At 33.7% G+C, this 16,239-nt stretch overlaps 1 protein-coding gene across 3 annotated transcripts in view; it reads right to left on the reverse strand.

Annotated features, from left to right (window-relative positions):
- Positions 1 to 16,239, reverse strand: part of ATR (ATR serine/threonine kinase) — a 98,441-nt gene that overhangs the window by 75,284 nt on the left and 6,918 nt on the right. For 2 of the 3 annotated variants that reach the window (XR_007126768.1, XM_047726812.1), the window contains exons 2-14: positions 14,095 to 14,186; positions 12,829 to 12,978; positions 9,668 to 10,545; positions 8,502 to 8,680; positions 7,866 to 8,057; positions 6,248 to 6,438; positions 5,420 to 5,572; positions 4,661 to 4,853; positions 4,182 to 4,444; positions 2,863 to 3,053; positions 2,677 to 2,777; positions 2,349 to 2,520; positions 1,319 to 1,489 (exon numbers count right to left, since the gene is read on the reverse strand). Coding sequence is in view for 2 of the 3 variants with exons in the window: in XM_047726812.1 (XP_047582768.1) it covers positions 1,319 to 1,489; positions 2,349 to 2,520; positions 2,677 to 2,777; positions 2,863 to 3,053; positions 4,182 to 4,444; positions 4,661 to 4,853; positions 5,420 to 5,572; positions 6,248 to 6,438; positions 7,866 to 8,057; positions 8,502 to 8,680; positions 9,668 to 10,545; positions 12,829 to 12,978; positions 14,095 to 14,186 (2,926 nt within the window). In the remaining variant the exon portion in view is untranslated. Of the gene's footprint in view, positions 1 to 1,318; positions 1,490 to 2,348; positions 2,521 to 2,676; positions 2,778 to 2,862; positions 3,054 to 4,181; positions 4,445 to 4,660; positions 4,854 to 5,419; positions 5,573 to 6,247; positions 6,439 to 7,865; positions 8,058 to 8,501; positions 8,681 to 9,667; positions 10,546 to 12,828; positions 12,979 to 14,094; positions 14,187 to 16,239 lie in introns of those variants that run through there. The other variant, XM_047726822.1, reaches the window with a different exon arrangement.

The following is a 16,239-nucleotide window of genomic DNA, read 5'->3' on the forward strand; positions in this document are numbered from 1 at the left end:
TTTTCATGAGTATGTTAAAATATACTCATGCTCTTAGGCAGAAGTTCCAAGTTTGATTTATTATATGGGCTAACCTGGATTTAGACAACAAGCAAGAGAAACCATAAATACATTATTTTAGGTTTTTTTTTTAAATTAAAAAGTTGAGTGAAAAAATTAAAAAGTTGATGCTTCAATATTAATAGAACCATTTTAACACACTCACCATCCTAACATGGCAAAAAATCTGTTTTGATTTTGGTCTATTTCCTATAAGATCTTATTCATTAAATATACAAAATTCCAAACATAAAAGGGTTGGCCTTCCATTTATTCATCCAACATATATCTAAAAAGTACCTACTACATGTCAGTCACAATTTAGGCACTGGAGATTTAATAGTAAACAAGCCTCAGGCCCTGCCCTCAGAGATGCTTACACCTTCCTTGTCTAATACCCTTCAAATTTAATATTGAAATGAAGCTATTTTAAGATCAATTAAACATTACAAGATAGTCTACAAAATATTAAAAATTATTATATTAATGGTTTGTTCCATAATTATCTATAACCTAAATATTAGACATTTAGTTTTTTTTCAGGGTTTTGTTTAGTTTTGCTACCTAGAAAATGTTGCAATAAACACCTGCACTTTTTGGTTCCCAGAGTGAAATTACTGAATGAAAAGGTAAGAATATCTTTATAATCCTTACTGTATAGTACCATATTTTCTTTCAGGATTTGACCAATTTACAAGCAATTTAAGCTTGTTTAAAATATAATAATATTGTAGGGAAAAATACTCAGTTCTAACGGTGTGAATCACTATATTTATTAAGGATAATGATAACTGCCTTGGGAAAAGGTAAGAAGATAATCTACTCCATCCATCTTGGAAGCCTAACCCTAATTTCAAAGGCTTCTCAAACCACTCCATACTACAAACTCTGTAACCTGAATTCACAGAAGATCATATATACCAAGAGTTTTGTACTTTATTACTCTAACTCCTTAAGGATAAAAATGATATTAGACTGTGCATTACCAATGGAACCAATCATAACACTAAAGACATTAAGGGCTCAGTCAACTGAATTAGTTAGCATTTATCAATTAGTTTTAACCTTTCAGGATAACTAACCATATAAAGCAATAACTCAAATTAACATGAACTTAAATTTTATAATATATCCAAGTCAAAAGAAAACATGTACATTTGAAAATCAACAATCTGTATGCTCCTCAGGGTACTTGACAGATTTTCTTTAAAACAGACTAGAATGGAATAAAAACAAAATTGAAAAACCTCAATTAAGTCAACTATGCCTTACAACTTACAGTGAGAAAACGATTAAGATCAGGAAAGTCAAAAACATTGGCAATTTCAGACAAGGTATTTAAAGCCATTTCTCTCTGGTGAGCCACATCTTGTTTTCGCATCTCAGCATTCTGGCATGGAGTACTAGGAAGTGCTGTCATCTGACTGGAATGAAGGGATTCTACTAAAAACTAGATCAAAACAATTTAAATTTCATACAAGCAAGGAAATTTAACAAATACTCTCGAAGCTAACATAAAGGACATATCAATGCCCTAAAAACATTACTTTAATTAACTCATTCAATTGTTAACAACCTTAATAAGGTAGATTATGTCATAATCTCCCTTTTACAAATGGAGAAACCAGGTTTAGTTAAGAAATTTAAATTTAAATTTAAATTTACACCACTAACCGGGCAAAGCCAGTATTTTAACATATCTAACTCTTCAACCATGAATTGAATCAACCTTTTTTAAAACAAAATGCCTTACCCATAATATCAAGCCATAACAAAGTTTATCAAAAAGAAAGAGTAAAAAAGCATTTAATAGATTAACAATAGAGCATAATAATTCAATATATTATCATGATTTCCCCCTCCCATTTATAATATACATCTTCAGTTCAAGATCATAAAATATAAAATTGGTAAGATTTAGTTTCTCTTATTAAATAAACTAAATAAATCATTTAAAAAATATATCCTTTAGGGGTGCCTGGGTGGCTCATTTGGTTAAGTGTCTGCCTTCAGCTCAGGTCATGATTCTCAGGGTCCTGGGATAGAGCACCACATTGGACGCCCTGCTCAGAGTGGAGTCTGCTTTTCCCTTTGTCCCTCCTCCACTCATGTTTATGTGTTCTCTCTCTCTCAAATAATAAAATCTTAAAAGAAAAAAAAAATGGATACATGCACACACACACACACACACACACACACACATATCTCCTTTAAAGCAAGACAAATAAAAAATATATATAGTTTTCTTTTTCTTAAACTCTTACAAAGTACTGCTATTGCCTATAGTCAAGGCCAATCCTGACTCTCACCTGACAGATGGGTTTCTTATACTGGCTGAAAAAGTTTTGGAGTTTAACACTCTTAGCTGCAACCAGAGCTCTGATTTCTGTATATGCTGCTCCAGAGACAGACGCTGACTTCGATAATAAACAATGCAATAAATGCAAAAGTGCAAAAGGTACCAAATCTCCTTTTGCTGCCCTAAAATTAAAAAAAATTATAATCAATGTCTCAAATATAAATGGAAATCCATAAAAAAAATACATGTTGATAATCTTTCTATATCATATCTGTCACACCACCATTTCTAACACAAAGTAAACAAAAAAGGAAGTATAAAAATGCTGCCAAACATACCTTCCAATATCCCCTGTTGTAAGAATCAAGGTATCCTTCAACTCATTATTTCTTGAGATTTGAGCATGTGTATATGCTTCCTTCATTCTTAAGACAAAAAGCTAGAATAATAAAATTAACTAATTAAAGAATTTTTTAAAGCCAGGTTAATGAAGATACAAATGTTGAAAAATAAAAACTATCAACCTCTTTTATAAATCCATCTTCAGAGTCCAAGGATTCCAATATATGCTTGATATTTCCACTAAAAGCCACTCTAACATCCTTGTCTGGATCTTCCATTAAATTTAATAAAGCTCCAAGAACTGTTTTCACATCTGCTTCATCTTCTCTAAAATCAAGGTGCTTACAAAGATGATATAGATTATCTATGAAAGCTAAAGGATGAGAGCATATAATACCTAATAAATACATCAAATATCCAAGTTTTACAATAAAAGAACCAATAAATAATATACAAAGATTTCTAACTTGCCTTTTAATGTCATTATTTAAATTAGAGCACACAGAATTGTGGAAAATTAAAATGAATACTTAAAAATTTAAATTTACTTTATACTTAATAAAAGTTGTAATTTTAATCTAAAATAAAGTCTAGATTTCTTTTAAGTTATAAAATGACTAGTCACTTAGATTTTGTAGATTATATTTTACCAAAATAGACTTAAAAGCACATTTCACTAATTTGGGGTACCTGGGTGGCTCAGTCAGTTATAAGCATCCAACCTGACTTTGGCTCAGGTCATGATCTCAGGGCTGTGAGATTGAGCCCTGCATCTGGTTCCTTGCTGGGTGTGGAGCCCGCGACTGAGACTTTCTCTCCCTCTGCCCCTCCCCACCCTCTGGGGAAAAGAAAGCAGGGAGGGGGGGAGCCCATTTCACTAATTCAGAGGACTGTGAACTAAGGGCAATCTTAGCCTTACTATTAATCATACATTACAAGATTTACAGAGTCCCAGAAACTACCTATTACATATTATTTGAAAACTTAAGAACAAGTTGCAATTTAATACCCAAAAAAATAGATCTTACAAGTATTTATATAAATTTCATGTTCTCAACATACTCATGTATCATTACCATTGGAAAAGTGGCTAAGAAGATATAGCCTATATACAGTCCTCAGTTGGGCAAAATATCTAATTATTTGAAGTTCTGAAGGTCCAAGGTAGTGGCAGGGACACATTAAGAAGGTCCCTGGTATCACTAAGGAGGATACAGAGTATATAATTCTATCACTGATTTAAAAAAGAGAGGTTAAAAAGGTTTTAAAGTAGGGCGCTTGGGTAGCTCAGTTGGTTAAATGTCTGCCTTCGGCTCAGGTAATGAGCCTAGGGTCCTGGGACTGAGCCCTATGTTGGGCTCCCTGCCCAGCAGGGAATCTGCTTCTCCTTCTCCCTCTGCCCCTCCCCTACCAACTCAGTGCATGTGCTCCCTCTCAAATAAATAAAATCTTAAAAAAAAAAAGTTTTAAAGTATTACATAAATCATAACAAATCACTCACCAAGTTTCACTGGACTAGGTGTTTTTTTTTTTAGTAGGAAAAGGAAAGGCTTGCAAATAGAAGCTTTTAGTTGAGAAGATGAACATTCGTGTTGAGAAGTTACTTTTAGGCTTTTACAGAAAAGGTCAGTATGTCCACGTTCAGAGAAAGGTTCTGCTAAAGAACTTGTCAAATAATACATGCCATGAAGCGTACAGATAAGTTGACCAAGAATAGAGGCAAATTCTTTCTGGACAATGTCAGAATCATCTTTGACTTTATCTCTGGAGAGAAAAAAGAAAAGGTACTAACTAAACCTTGCTTTATTTTGTGGTCTTAATTTGGGGTAAAAATAATGGTAAGACAAAGCCTAGAAGAAAATTTAAATTCTAAAACTAAAATCAACACTTGCTCTATATACCCACCAATATACATATACTTATATATAGTATGATTTTTTCCACCAAGTTATATATTCCAATTAAAATATTAATACATACATAAGAATCTTGGGAACTCTGTTACATGAATTCTGCTGCTGCAGTAAGATAAAAAATCCATTAACACAACTAGCCCGGATTACTTCATAGGAGCTCTGTAAGGCCCAGGTATAAACTGCTGTTCTCCATTCAAGGAACACTCTTCTTGGAAATAAAGTTAGAAGAAACACACACCGTGATTGTGCCTGTGGTGCTGAAAAAAATTAAGTCTATTAAACAAGATTTCTAAGTGTTAATTTTATTTATATATGTATATATACACATATTCATTTCATGTATGTATTCATTCTTTGTTGTAAAGTAACATTTAAAATACATATAATATTTAATTAAAAGCTCTTTTTTCAAAAATAAAAGCATATGCACTGAAAAAGGTCTATGTTCAATCTTACTGGATAACCAGAGAAATACAACTAAAAATCACACCCATCAGACAGTAAAAAATAATTTCTTTTAGTTACCTCAACACTTAAAACATTTTAAAGTCTGACAAAGTGAGGATGCTAGACAATAGGAACTCTCATATTCTGCTAAGAGGAATGTAAACTGGAAGGGCATCTTTGGAGAACAATGTTGCAGAATAGAGCTGGATGTGAAAATGCTATAATCTATTCAATTTGTTACTTTTTAAAAATCTAACTTCTTTTTGAATCCTTAAAAACATACTGCCTCTTTTAATTATTGAAAAAAACAGCAACTTATTAAAGTCCCACATAGAGAGGAGTTAAACCACACACACAGAATTTTGTGATGACTTACAGTAGCTATCTGAAATCCTCTGGCTTAATGCTAAAAGATTAGTGGCAAATGTGGTCAACTTTAAAGAGCCATCATCAGAATGGGGATGAATCCATGGAAGTGAGAGCATTCCACATAAATCTTCCAGAATATGATCTTCAAAAGAAGTTTTCACTACAGAAAAACACAACAGGATGAAGATTATATCTTCATCCTTAATCATATTTACCTAGATCTTTTTTTCTTGTAATAAAAATAAATGTTCTAATCATCAGGTGGAATTATAGCATTCAGTAAACAAATGTTCTTAATACAGATATGATGTTCTGAGGTCTGTGAACCCAAAGAAATTAAATGTGACTTTATAAAAATATGCATCCATGTATTTTTTAGAAGGATCATAACATTCTTCAGAAATTCTAAAAAAATATAAGTTATAAATTATTTCTATATGCTGAAAAAGAATAATAAATCACAATATTACACGGAAAAATTTAGAACTTAGAAATTACTGATTTAATTACTGAATTACTGAAATAGAACTGAAATAGAATGAGAACTAAAATGAAGAAAAAACTGTTGGTTATTTCAAACATTTGTGCATGTAGGCCTTAGGCAAAAGAGAGCCTATTTCTATAATGATGATCTTTATTTATTTATTTGAGAGAGAGAGAGAGAGAGCATGAGAGGGGAGAAGCAGAGCTGGGAGCCCGATGTGGGACTCAATCCCAGGACTCTGGGATCACGACCTGAGCTGAAGGCAGTGGCTTAACCAACTGAGCCACCCAGGCACCCCCTATAATGATGATCTTTAAAGGCTATTTTGTTTTACTGTTTATTTATACTCACTGTGAATATAAATCAGAGCATCATGTATTTTCACCACTTTATCAATAACTGCCTCCAGGTCAGGCTTCTGAACAGATTCTAACAAACTCCTACAGCTCTTAAGCAGTGTTGTGTAAAAATCCAAAGACATCCAAGTTATCTCTACTGAAGGTTTCTTCTGACATTTCTGTTGACAGTCCTTGAAATTATGGCTACAGTTAAAACATTTTTAAGACACAGAATTACAATGAATTTTGTTATAGTCCAACCTAATATTGAAGTATGCCAAAAGAAACTGTGAGTATAAAACTAACATAAGTTTAAACCAATTCAAAGTAAATATGCAAATCAATTAATATGCTATTATTATTTTAAGTTTAAACTATGTCAGTCTAAATCACTCTTAGGATTCAGTAATTAAAATTAAATTAGAACATTCAAATTTGGTATCACTAGGCTTAAAAATGACAGAAGATATCCCTGTATAATTATTAACTGCCTCAGTAAACCCTTTCTTAGTAATAGAAGAGTAGCTTACAGCCTAATCAGCTATTTCTTCAAGCTGTCTCAAATTCCAAATTTAATGCAGTCTGAATTAATACAGTTTCTTTAAAATCTCCTTCATAACTTTTTATTGGCTAGGTAAGTCAGAAAATAACAGAATAAATGATCATGTAAAAAACTAACAAAGAGTTTTGATCTGTAACTTGACATTAAAAATAAGACTAAATCTTCAGAGAAGATTCACACTTGTTTTCTTCTGATAGAATTAAACTATATTAAGAATACCAAACTGAAAACATACTTCTAACAAGTTCTAAATCCCTATTCTTATTATCAAAGGGAAATGCTCTTTTGACTAAATGTATGACTAAAACAACATTGGCTTTTGAGTTATATAAAAATGTGCTCTGCTACTTTCTAATCATGTATGCCCAGGAAAGTTAGTTTTGGCTTCAGACAAAAATAGTCTTATTAGAGGAAGCAATCAAGAGGATGACTACCAATTGACCCTCAAGCTGGACCCAGGCCATCAGAGGCTCCTCACCCCTTCCCCTGTCTTTGGAATGTACATTCTACCTAATGGTCCCATAGTGGGAGGTGTTCCAAGGACAGAGCCTTCAGAGTAAGGTGTTGTTGAGACCATGTGGACTGAAAACATGACTTAACCCCATTAAGCCCTCCATATAAACTTCTAAGATTCTGGAAAATGAGCTGAGAGATGATTTTTGTCTTCCACAGCTGCCTGAGATAGGCCTTGTAAGTAAGTTCCCTTATAAAACCTGCCATCTACCAATCTGGAGTGATCTGCCTCTTTCTTCAGTTTCTTACTACCTTGTGCATAAAGGACCAATTTACAAAACAATAAGCCTCAATTTCTCTAAGCCTCAATCTCCAATTTGTGAAGTAGGCATAACAGCATTTAACTTAAAGAACTGTTATGAAGATTAAATAATATATGTATAGTACTTAATACAATACCTAGCATTTAGCAGGTGCTCAATAAAAAACAAATTTCCATTTCACTGAAATGTCTGTGCTCTAAGGTCAAACAAATTGAGCAAATAATGAGGTCTCCTAAAGCAATAAATCCAAATTTATTACAGACAACCCACCCAAAAAATACAAGTTGTTTTACCAGTCCATGTTTTGATGAGAACAATGAACTGTACACAGAGCAGTCAGCTGTAGGACAACAGTGATTCCTTCTAAAGTTGCAATAACAGGATTCTTTAGTCCACCACATTCAAGGAAAATCTGAAGGGACTCTGCTTTCTGTTTCAGGGCACTCCACAGTATGCTCTTTTTGTTCATATCCACATGTTTAATTCTGTAATTAATTATAACAATATAAAGATATTCATATTTAATATAAATTTGTTTTAAATATAAAATTGGTTCAATTAAAACAACTTTCAGGGCTAACTGAAATATGGGAATTCTTTGACCACATTATTTGTTAACATTTAAGTTTATTTGTTAACATATCTTAAATTGCTGATAAATACATTATCTCAGAGTTTTTTTAGATATTAAGAAGTTAAGTCAGAGAGGCAAGTAGAAACTTAAAAAATCTTCTAAGTAACCATATGTAGTCATGTTCTCTTTCACATTAGAATGGACTACAAGTATTAAAATATTTTAAGCATTCTTTGACTGCCTTTAAAAGAACAATTGCTCTGTATTTAAGTCAAAGCACTTAACTAAAGGTGATTTTTAAAAGTGGATAAAGGTTTCATTAAATGACTAAATACAAACTGAATGAAGGTCATACTCTTCAGTCTGTTTTGATGGTCTTTTGGAAGAGTTGAGAGATGAGCTGAGTCGACGCCTTTTGGCTGATATTCCATCACTATTACTGCTGAGGTTTTCCTGTTGAATTTGGCTTTGAACCTCCTCAATGATTTCCATACTCTCCATTTTTAAGGCTGCATAAAGTGGGCCCAACAAATACTGAGAAAGTAAAAATAATTTCAAAAACTGCCTTAGGAATACGTTATTCAAAGACTGCAAAAATTCATTAGGTTTTAAGATTTCTATTAGGGCAAACTATTTTCAGAGTCTCATCAAGTAAAACAAAGACCTAAATTAATCTATATAATTTCACAATCTATGAATAGACATATATATGATTCTGTATGTAGAACGACGGTTCTATAGACCTAAAAGTCTTCAGACAAATTCTCTCTCTAATCTGTTTTTCCCTCTGTCAAAATTCTACAAAGTGGGGCTCCTGGGTGGCTCCACTGGTTAAGCATCTGCCTTGGGCTCAGGTCATGATCCTAGAGTCCTGGGATCAAGCCCCAACTTGGGCTCTCTTTGCCCCTCCCCCTGCTTGTACTTGCTCGCGCTCTCTCTCTCTCTCAAATAAATGAACAAAATCTTTATTTAAAAAAATGCTACAAAGAAAAACTCCATAAGGGAATTAGTAACCTCTTTCATACTACAAATCCAGCAACTTATAGGTAAAATATTTACCCAAGTTACTGTATATTTTTTATTGTACTGCCTGTCTCTCACAGTCTGAATAGGAAAAAAAGGCATAATTTGGCATGACTAGTACTATGTACCCACAGGTTTTCTAAATGTGATTGAATATAACCTGCCAAAGACAAAATCTAGGTGAGTGCTTGAAGTTTTTGCAATTAAGCTGCTAACTGGTCCCCTTTTAATTAATAATGCACGGAACATGCTTATACTTCACAAATCCTACTTTAAAATATTCTACTCCACTGGCAGTTCATTACCAAGTTAGTGAAATCCTTCTCAAAGTAAAAGTCCCTAATAAGGAGCCAAAGTTGATTGTGAAAAAAATCATTCCATTCTGAATATATGTTATTAAAGATATTCTATTTTCTCATTATTACATCTGAAATATACACATACACTTACACTATAAAGAAAATACACACTTATCAAGCAACCTTAAAAATGACTTACCTCTGCATCTACCTGAAATCCAAGCACATCCACAAGAACTCTACAAATGTTTCTCACATAAACCTTCCTGACTTCTAAAGCAGATTCATACCCAGCTGGCACATATTTAAGAAAATACTGCAGTAAGTGGCACAAAGCTGCTTTTAGCAAATCAGACTTAAGCCGCATAAGCACACCATCTTCAAACATGACACAGAGTTTTTCCAGTAGCATATTTAAATAGACAGGTTCAATATTTCTATAAACTTCTGCTTCAAAGGGGAACAGTGTTTTTATCAGCTTTGATAATGGTTCTTCATAGAGTTTCAACTGGTCAGCATCCATTTCTACAAGATGTTTTAATAATCCCAAAAAAGAGCTGAAGAAAGTGCTGGCTGGTTGTGCTGGTAATCCTCCAAGCTCGAAGAGTTCAGTTAAAAGGGTAATTGCTAAGGATTTAATCTTTGGACTACCATACTCTAGCAGAACACAACCTATCTGCCAAAGAAAGAGTTCTTGCCTTCTAAAAAACACAACTGCAACAATACGAATAAGAACTGTTAATAAAGTGACTTCAATAAATTCTAAATTTTCCATGTTCATGAACTGCAAAGGAGCTGGTTGTAAATATCCCACATGTTCATCTAATTGACTTAAAAATCGGCTAACTACCACTGGCCATTCCACAACATGTCCCATTGCATTTTTTCTATGGAGGTAAATGACATCTTCAAAAAGATGTAGTAATTCCTTTGTCAGAACTCCAAAAATTACAGGGTTCTTGCTTTTAAAAAGAAATAATAATGAGCAGATAACTTCACAGATTTTCTTGTGTAACATATGACAGGATGGAGTTGCTGCAATCCTCAGAAGTCTTGTTATGATCCAATTACTGAATTCTTCAAAATAAACAAAGAAGATATTAAATAAGTACATCAGAAATGCTAATTAATTTGCTAAATCCCTGATCATTCATTTTTAATTTTTTTTAAAAGATTTTATTTATTTTGACAGTGAGGATGAGAGAAAGAGAGAGTATGCACGCATGCACGCACCTAAACAGGAAGAGGAGCAGAGGCAGAGGTAAAAGCAGGCTCCTAGCTGAGCAAGGAGCACAATGCAGGACTCCATCCTAGAGCCATGGTATCATAACCTCAGCTGAATGCAGACACTTAACGTACTGAGCTGAACCCAGGCATCCCGATTCATTTTTAAAGTATAACACTAACAAGACAGTCTAAAACATTCCCTACACAATGGAAATATGGTAATTTAGTACCAATTTTGGAGTCAAAAGTCCTAGCTTTCCAGTTAGGAGCTGTGTGAACTTTTCATTTCTCTGAACCTTGGTAACTTCATCTCTAAGAAGGGAATAATGAAGGTTACCATGAGGAACAAATATGATGATACACATGAAATCCTCAGCAAAGTGCTTGAAGTTCAACAAATGGTTACTATTATCATTCCTTCAACAAACATTGCAACTCTGTCCCAAGTGCACAAAAACAAATGTCATAGTCCTCATGAATCTTGTAACATAGTTTCTCAAACTAAGAGATACATTTTCTATCATGACCCAGTCTACATATGCATATTTCTTTTATTTAAATATATGAAACAAAGGTTTCATGAAAAAGTATTTATTACATGTAATATATTATGATATTTTCTGGTCAATTATATTTTATCTTCATAACCTACTAACAGGTTGTGACCTATTGTTTAAAAAAGTGTGATGAAGGGGTGCCCCAGGTGGCTCAGTCAGTTAAGTGTCTGCCTTTGCCTCAGGTCATGATCCCAGGGCCCTGGGATCAAGCCCCACTTGGGAGCTGCCTGCTCAGTGAAGAGTCTGCTTCTCTCCCTAAGACTTTGCATCTGCTAGTACTCTCTCTCAAATGAATAAATAAAAAAATCTTTAAAAAAATTAAATTAAGGGGCGCCTGGGTGGCTCAGTGGGTTAAAGCCTCTGCCTTTGGCTCAGGTCATGATCCCAGGGTCCTGGGATCGAGCCCCGCATCGGGCTCTCTGCTCAGCAGGGAGCCTGCTTCCTCCTCTCTCTCTCTGCCTGCCTCTCTGCCTACTTGCAATCTCTGTCAAACAAATAAATAAAATCTTTAAAAAAAAATCCTTAAAAAAAATTAAATTAAATTTTAAAGGTGGCAAAGAATGCAAACAGGTTTTTTTTTTTTAAAGATTTTGTTTATTTATTTGACAGAGAGAGATCACAAGTAGAGAGGCAGGCAGAGAGAAAGGGGGAAGCAGGCTCCCTGCTGAGCAGAGAGAACCCGATGCGGGGCTCGATCCCAGGACCCTGAGACCATGACCTGAGCCGAAGGCAGAGGCTTTAACCCACTGAGCCACCCAGGTGCCCCGCAAACAGGTTTTATAACCCACCTTAGTAACCGCTGTGATAGAAGAAATGCAGAACACTGTACTAACAGAACCTAAAGAAGGAGCAACTAAGTCATTGCTAGGGCAGGCAGTCAGGAGTTCTAGTCAGAAAACACTTTTTTGGAGGACATGCTATCAAAGCTGAATACTGAAATTCAAGTAAAAATATTTTAAATACCCTATGCGTTGTACAAAAAAAAAAAAAGATATTTGCTTCACATCTCGTTACAAGGAGGCCAATAAAGGGATAAAAGTAGTGGGGAAAATAAGGGTAAAGCCTAGAAAAAAGCTTCAACATCTAGGAGTTAGCAAAATTGTTTTTAAAGGGCTAGATAGGAAATATTTTGGGTGTGAAATACTTATGGCCTCCCTGTCAACTACTCAACGTTGCCTTTCAAGTAGTTACAGAAAATAAGGAAATACAGTAAGTAAAAGCATGGGTTTTCTGATAAAACTTTTTTTTACAAAGAAAAGGCAGCCAGTCTGTGGGCCACAAAATTACTAAAGCCTGATCTAAAAGAGATTATCAAAAACAGAAAAAAGAAAACTGCTCAAGTATTCAATGGCAAATAAACAAATTTGATTACTTCTATTCAATCCTGGGTACCTACTTCATAAGAAAAGAAAATAAAGATGCATAAAACAAAACTAAACATTACCATTTTGCTCTCTTAAATTCGGAGCAAATACGACCGAAACGTGCATAAAATGTATGTTATATTTCAGAAGAGCAAAAGAGGGTAGATTTCATAAAACCAATTGGAAATGCATGCATAAATAGCAGGACTTACCAATACAACTGCCTTTGGCCTCATTTTGGCCTTGGCTTCCATTCACGTTTACAAACATAAGTGGGGAAGACTTCATTATATGCTGGATGAAATCAAGCAACATCACAGAGGTTGGCTGAGAGTCAGTTTTCTTTACAAGTTCTAGAGCAACTAAAATAATAAAAGATTCATTTTAAAGAGTCATGAAAATTAGATGGCAGTCCTTTTGTTAAAAAACTAGACTTTGGTGACCAGAACTGTGTCCAGCACAGTATTCATGATAAATTGATGGGACTAAACTCTACAATCCTATCTTTCTAATTTTAAATGTTTAATAATCATGTACATTCATCTATTATACACTAATTCACCAAATACAGATTAAAGGCCTACAAGATGCCTGGCAATGTACTATAATCTGAGTGGGGGAAAAAAACTTCACCTGATTAGGTGAGGGAATCAGACAAACTAATAATTATAATATGGTATGTTAACTGCACCAATCCACAATAGAGGAAACAAGTGTTTCCTGGATGATGAGATTCAACCAGGAACTGCTTCTGGTTAGGAGATTCTGGTTAGGGAGGGGAAGGGCAAGTGGTCTAAACGAGGAGAGTACTATGTGAAAACACATCTTCCAAATATTCAGTAGTCCTTTGTTATTTTTCAGCAACTCTTAATTTCATAGATTGAAAAAAGAAAGGCTGTCTATTTTAAGTCATAATATCTGTGCTGAATTTGGAAGTAAGTTTATACACTACAAGCCAAATGCTACTCTACATCACCCCTTCCATGTAATTTTAACAGATATGACAAATGTGACACTATCTTGCCAAGTCGGTAATATTTGTCTCTTAGACTCCCACAAACAGGAGTTGCTCCAACAACTCACAAGATCTTACTACCTCCCACAGAGTCACCAAGTCTTAATTAGAGTTTTTAAATGGCATTTGTTTCTCAACCACTAGTGTAAGACCTAGCTAAAACAGGGTCCACATCATTAGAAATGGCTATTTTTTATCTATCATCTATTAATAAATCAAAGAAGAATGCCATAGCAAGCAGCAGAAAATCTAGACAACAAGCAGGTAAACAGAATTACTTTAAATGCCTAAATCACATATGTAATAGTTAATATTATAAATAAGTTTCTTGAAAATAGTAACTATCATGAATACTAACTCTATATTTAAAACTACATGAGAAAAATGCTATCATAATGTTGTATATATGAAAAGGAAAACAGTTTAATTCATAAAATTTATATAAGAAATAACTGTTTCTTACCAACATTTACATCTGTAAGTATTCGGTCAATGAACTGACATAAAATTTGTCTCGGCTTCTGTACAACTGTATTATATTCCTCTGGACTGGCACTAAATAGATAAGATTTAAATAAGATAAAAAGTTTTTAAGCCTTAAAGAGACTTACAATTTCATTCATAAAAATTTCTCTAAATTTGAATTTATCAAATGTATTTAGTTTTAATGTTGACATTCATTGTACCCTTCTGTTTAAAAATTAAAGAAAAATCTAAACACGTTACTGATTTATAAGGGGAAAAAAAATGCTAAATGATACCAGAGGCACCCAATATGCAAAATCTAGACCTGCACTGCCCAATATAGTAGCCATTATTTATATAGCTATAGAGCACCTGAAATGTGGTTAGCCCAAATTGAGATGTGCTTTAAGTATAAAATATACTCTGAATTTTTAATATTTGGTACAGAAAATATATATCTCATTAGTAATTTTATATTAATTACATGCAGAAATAATAGAGATGCTGAGTTACATAAAATACATTAAAAATTATTTTCACCTATTTTATTTTTTGTCATGTGGCTACTATAAAATTTTTAATTATACAGGTAGCTTGCATTTTATTCATATTGATCTAGACCTGGAAAATCTACTAAACATAGTTTCTTCAACAAATGAATTCTAAAGGAAAAAAAGAGGAGAAACCTTTAACAAAGACTTAAGAGCCAAATCAATCAATTACAATCTATGATCCTACAATGGATCCTAACTTAGAAAAAAAAAAAACAAGCTAAAAAAAAAAACACAAAAAAACAAAAATAAAACTATTAGCAAACTGTATATGACAACTGGAAAAATTTAAACAGAGGCTAGATATTTGATGTTATTAAGAAATCATTCTTAGGTATGACAATGGTATTACGGTATGTTTAAAAAGTCTTTATCCTTTACAGATAAATATTGGTATTTATAGATGAAACGATGTTTCAAGTTTGCTTCAAAGTAATCTGAGTTGAGAGGAAGAGGGCCATGAATAAATAATTATTGGGCTGAATGGGCAACTGATACATCATTTTCCTTCTTTTTGATGTTTGAAATTTTCCACAATTAAAATTCAATAAAGTATTAGGGAAATTACATATAATTACATAAAGTATTAGAACTAATCAAGAAAAAATAAACATTAAGAGAAGATAATAATTAAGCAGAGCAATTGTATCTTAGAATCCCGAATGAATTGAACTTAAGCTCCATGATTTGGTATAAACTAGCACAGAACTGAATGTAAGAATATAGTAGTAAGTCTGTATTCTACCACACTGGATGAAGAATTATACAGTCATTCATACAAACAACCATTTATTGAGCACCTATAACGTGCCACACTAAATACCAGAAACCACCAGGGGGAGGTGAAAGACAAGTTAGTGGAGGAGACTGGTAAATCAACCTAGGCCTCTATCCAGGGTGAACTGTGAGGCCAGTCACTGAAACAGTTAACACAGAAGGAAGCACAGGTCTGGGGAGAAAAACAAAACCAGTTTTAGAAATACTGAATTTAAGGTCTCAAGGGAACACTAAGTGGGATGCACAAAAGACTGTTGGAATTAAAGTTCTAGTCCCTCAAGGGGTGCCTGGCTGGCTCAGTCCACAAAGCCTGTGAGTGGCTCTATGATCTCCGGGTGGTAAATTCAAGCCCCACAGTGGGCGTAGAGTTTATGGGGAAAAAAATTTTTTTTTGAAAGCTCTAGTCCTCAAGAAATATCTAGCCTAGAGATATAGATTATCATTATATAACAATACCTATCAAACAAGGCTAAACACATTGTCTACATTAATGCATATTTCACAAGCGGTATAATAGCAATATTAAACCCTAATTTACAAGTAAGGAGGCTGACGTTCACGAAAATTACATTATCTAACACTACTATAGTTTATGGTAGTGGAAGCCTTGAAAATTAGTGCAATATAAGTAATAAGGAAGCCAAAGAGAAAACCCAACATTAAAGTTAAAGGGGCCATGAAGGAGAAAGGAAAAGAGCCAGAAAAAGAAAAAGAAACCATAAGAGGTATGTTCTAGAAACCAAGGTTAGAATTACAAAGAGGGAGCTCTAGACAGGATCAAATTAAATTTGTTTGTGAAAATGTCCTTTGAATAT

This window comes from Lutra lutra, chromosome 1 (genome assembly GCF_902655055.1).
Source record: "Lutra lutra chromosome 1, mLutLut1.2, whole genome shotgun sequence".
NCBI classification, from domain to species: Eukaryota; Metazoa; Chordata; class Mammalia; order Carnivora; family Mustelidae; genus Lutra; species Lutra lutra.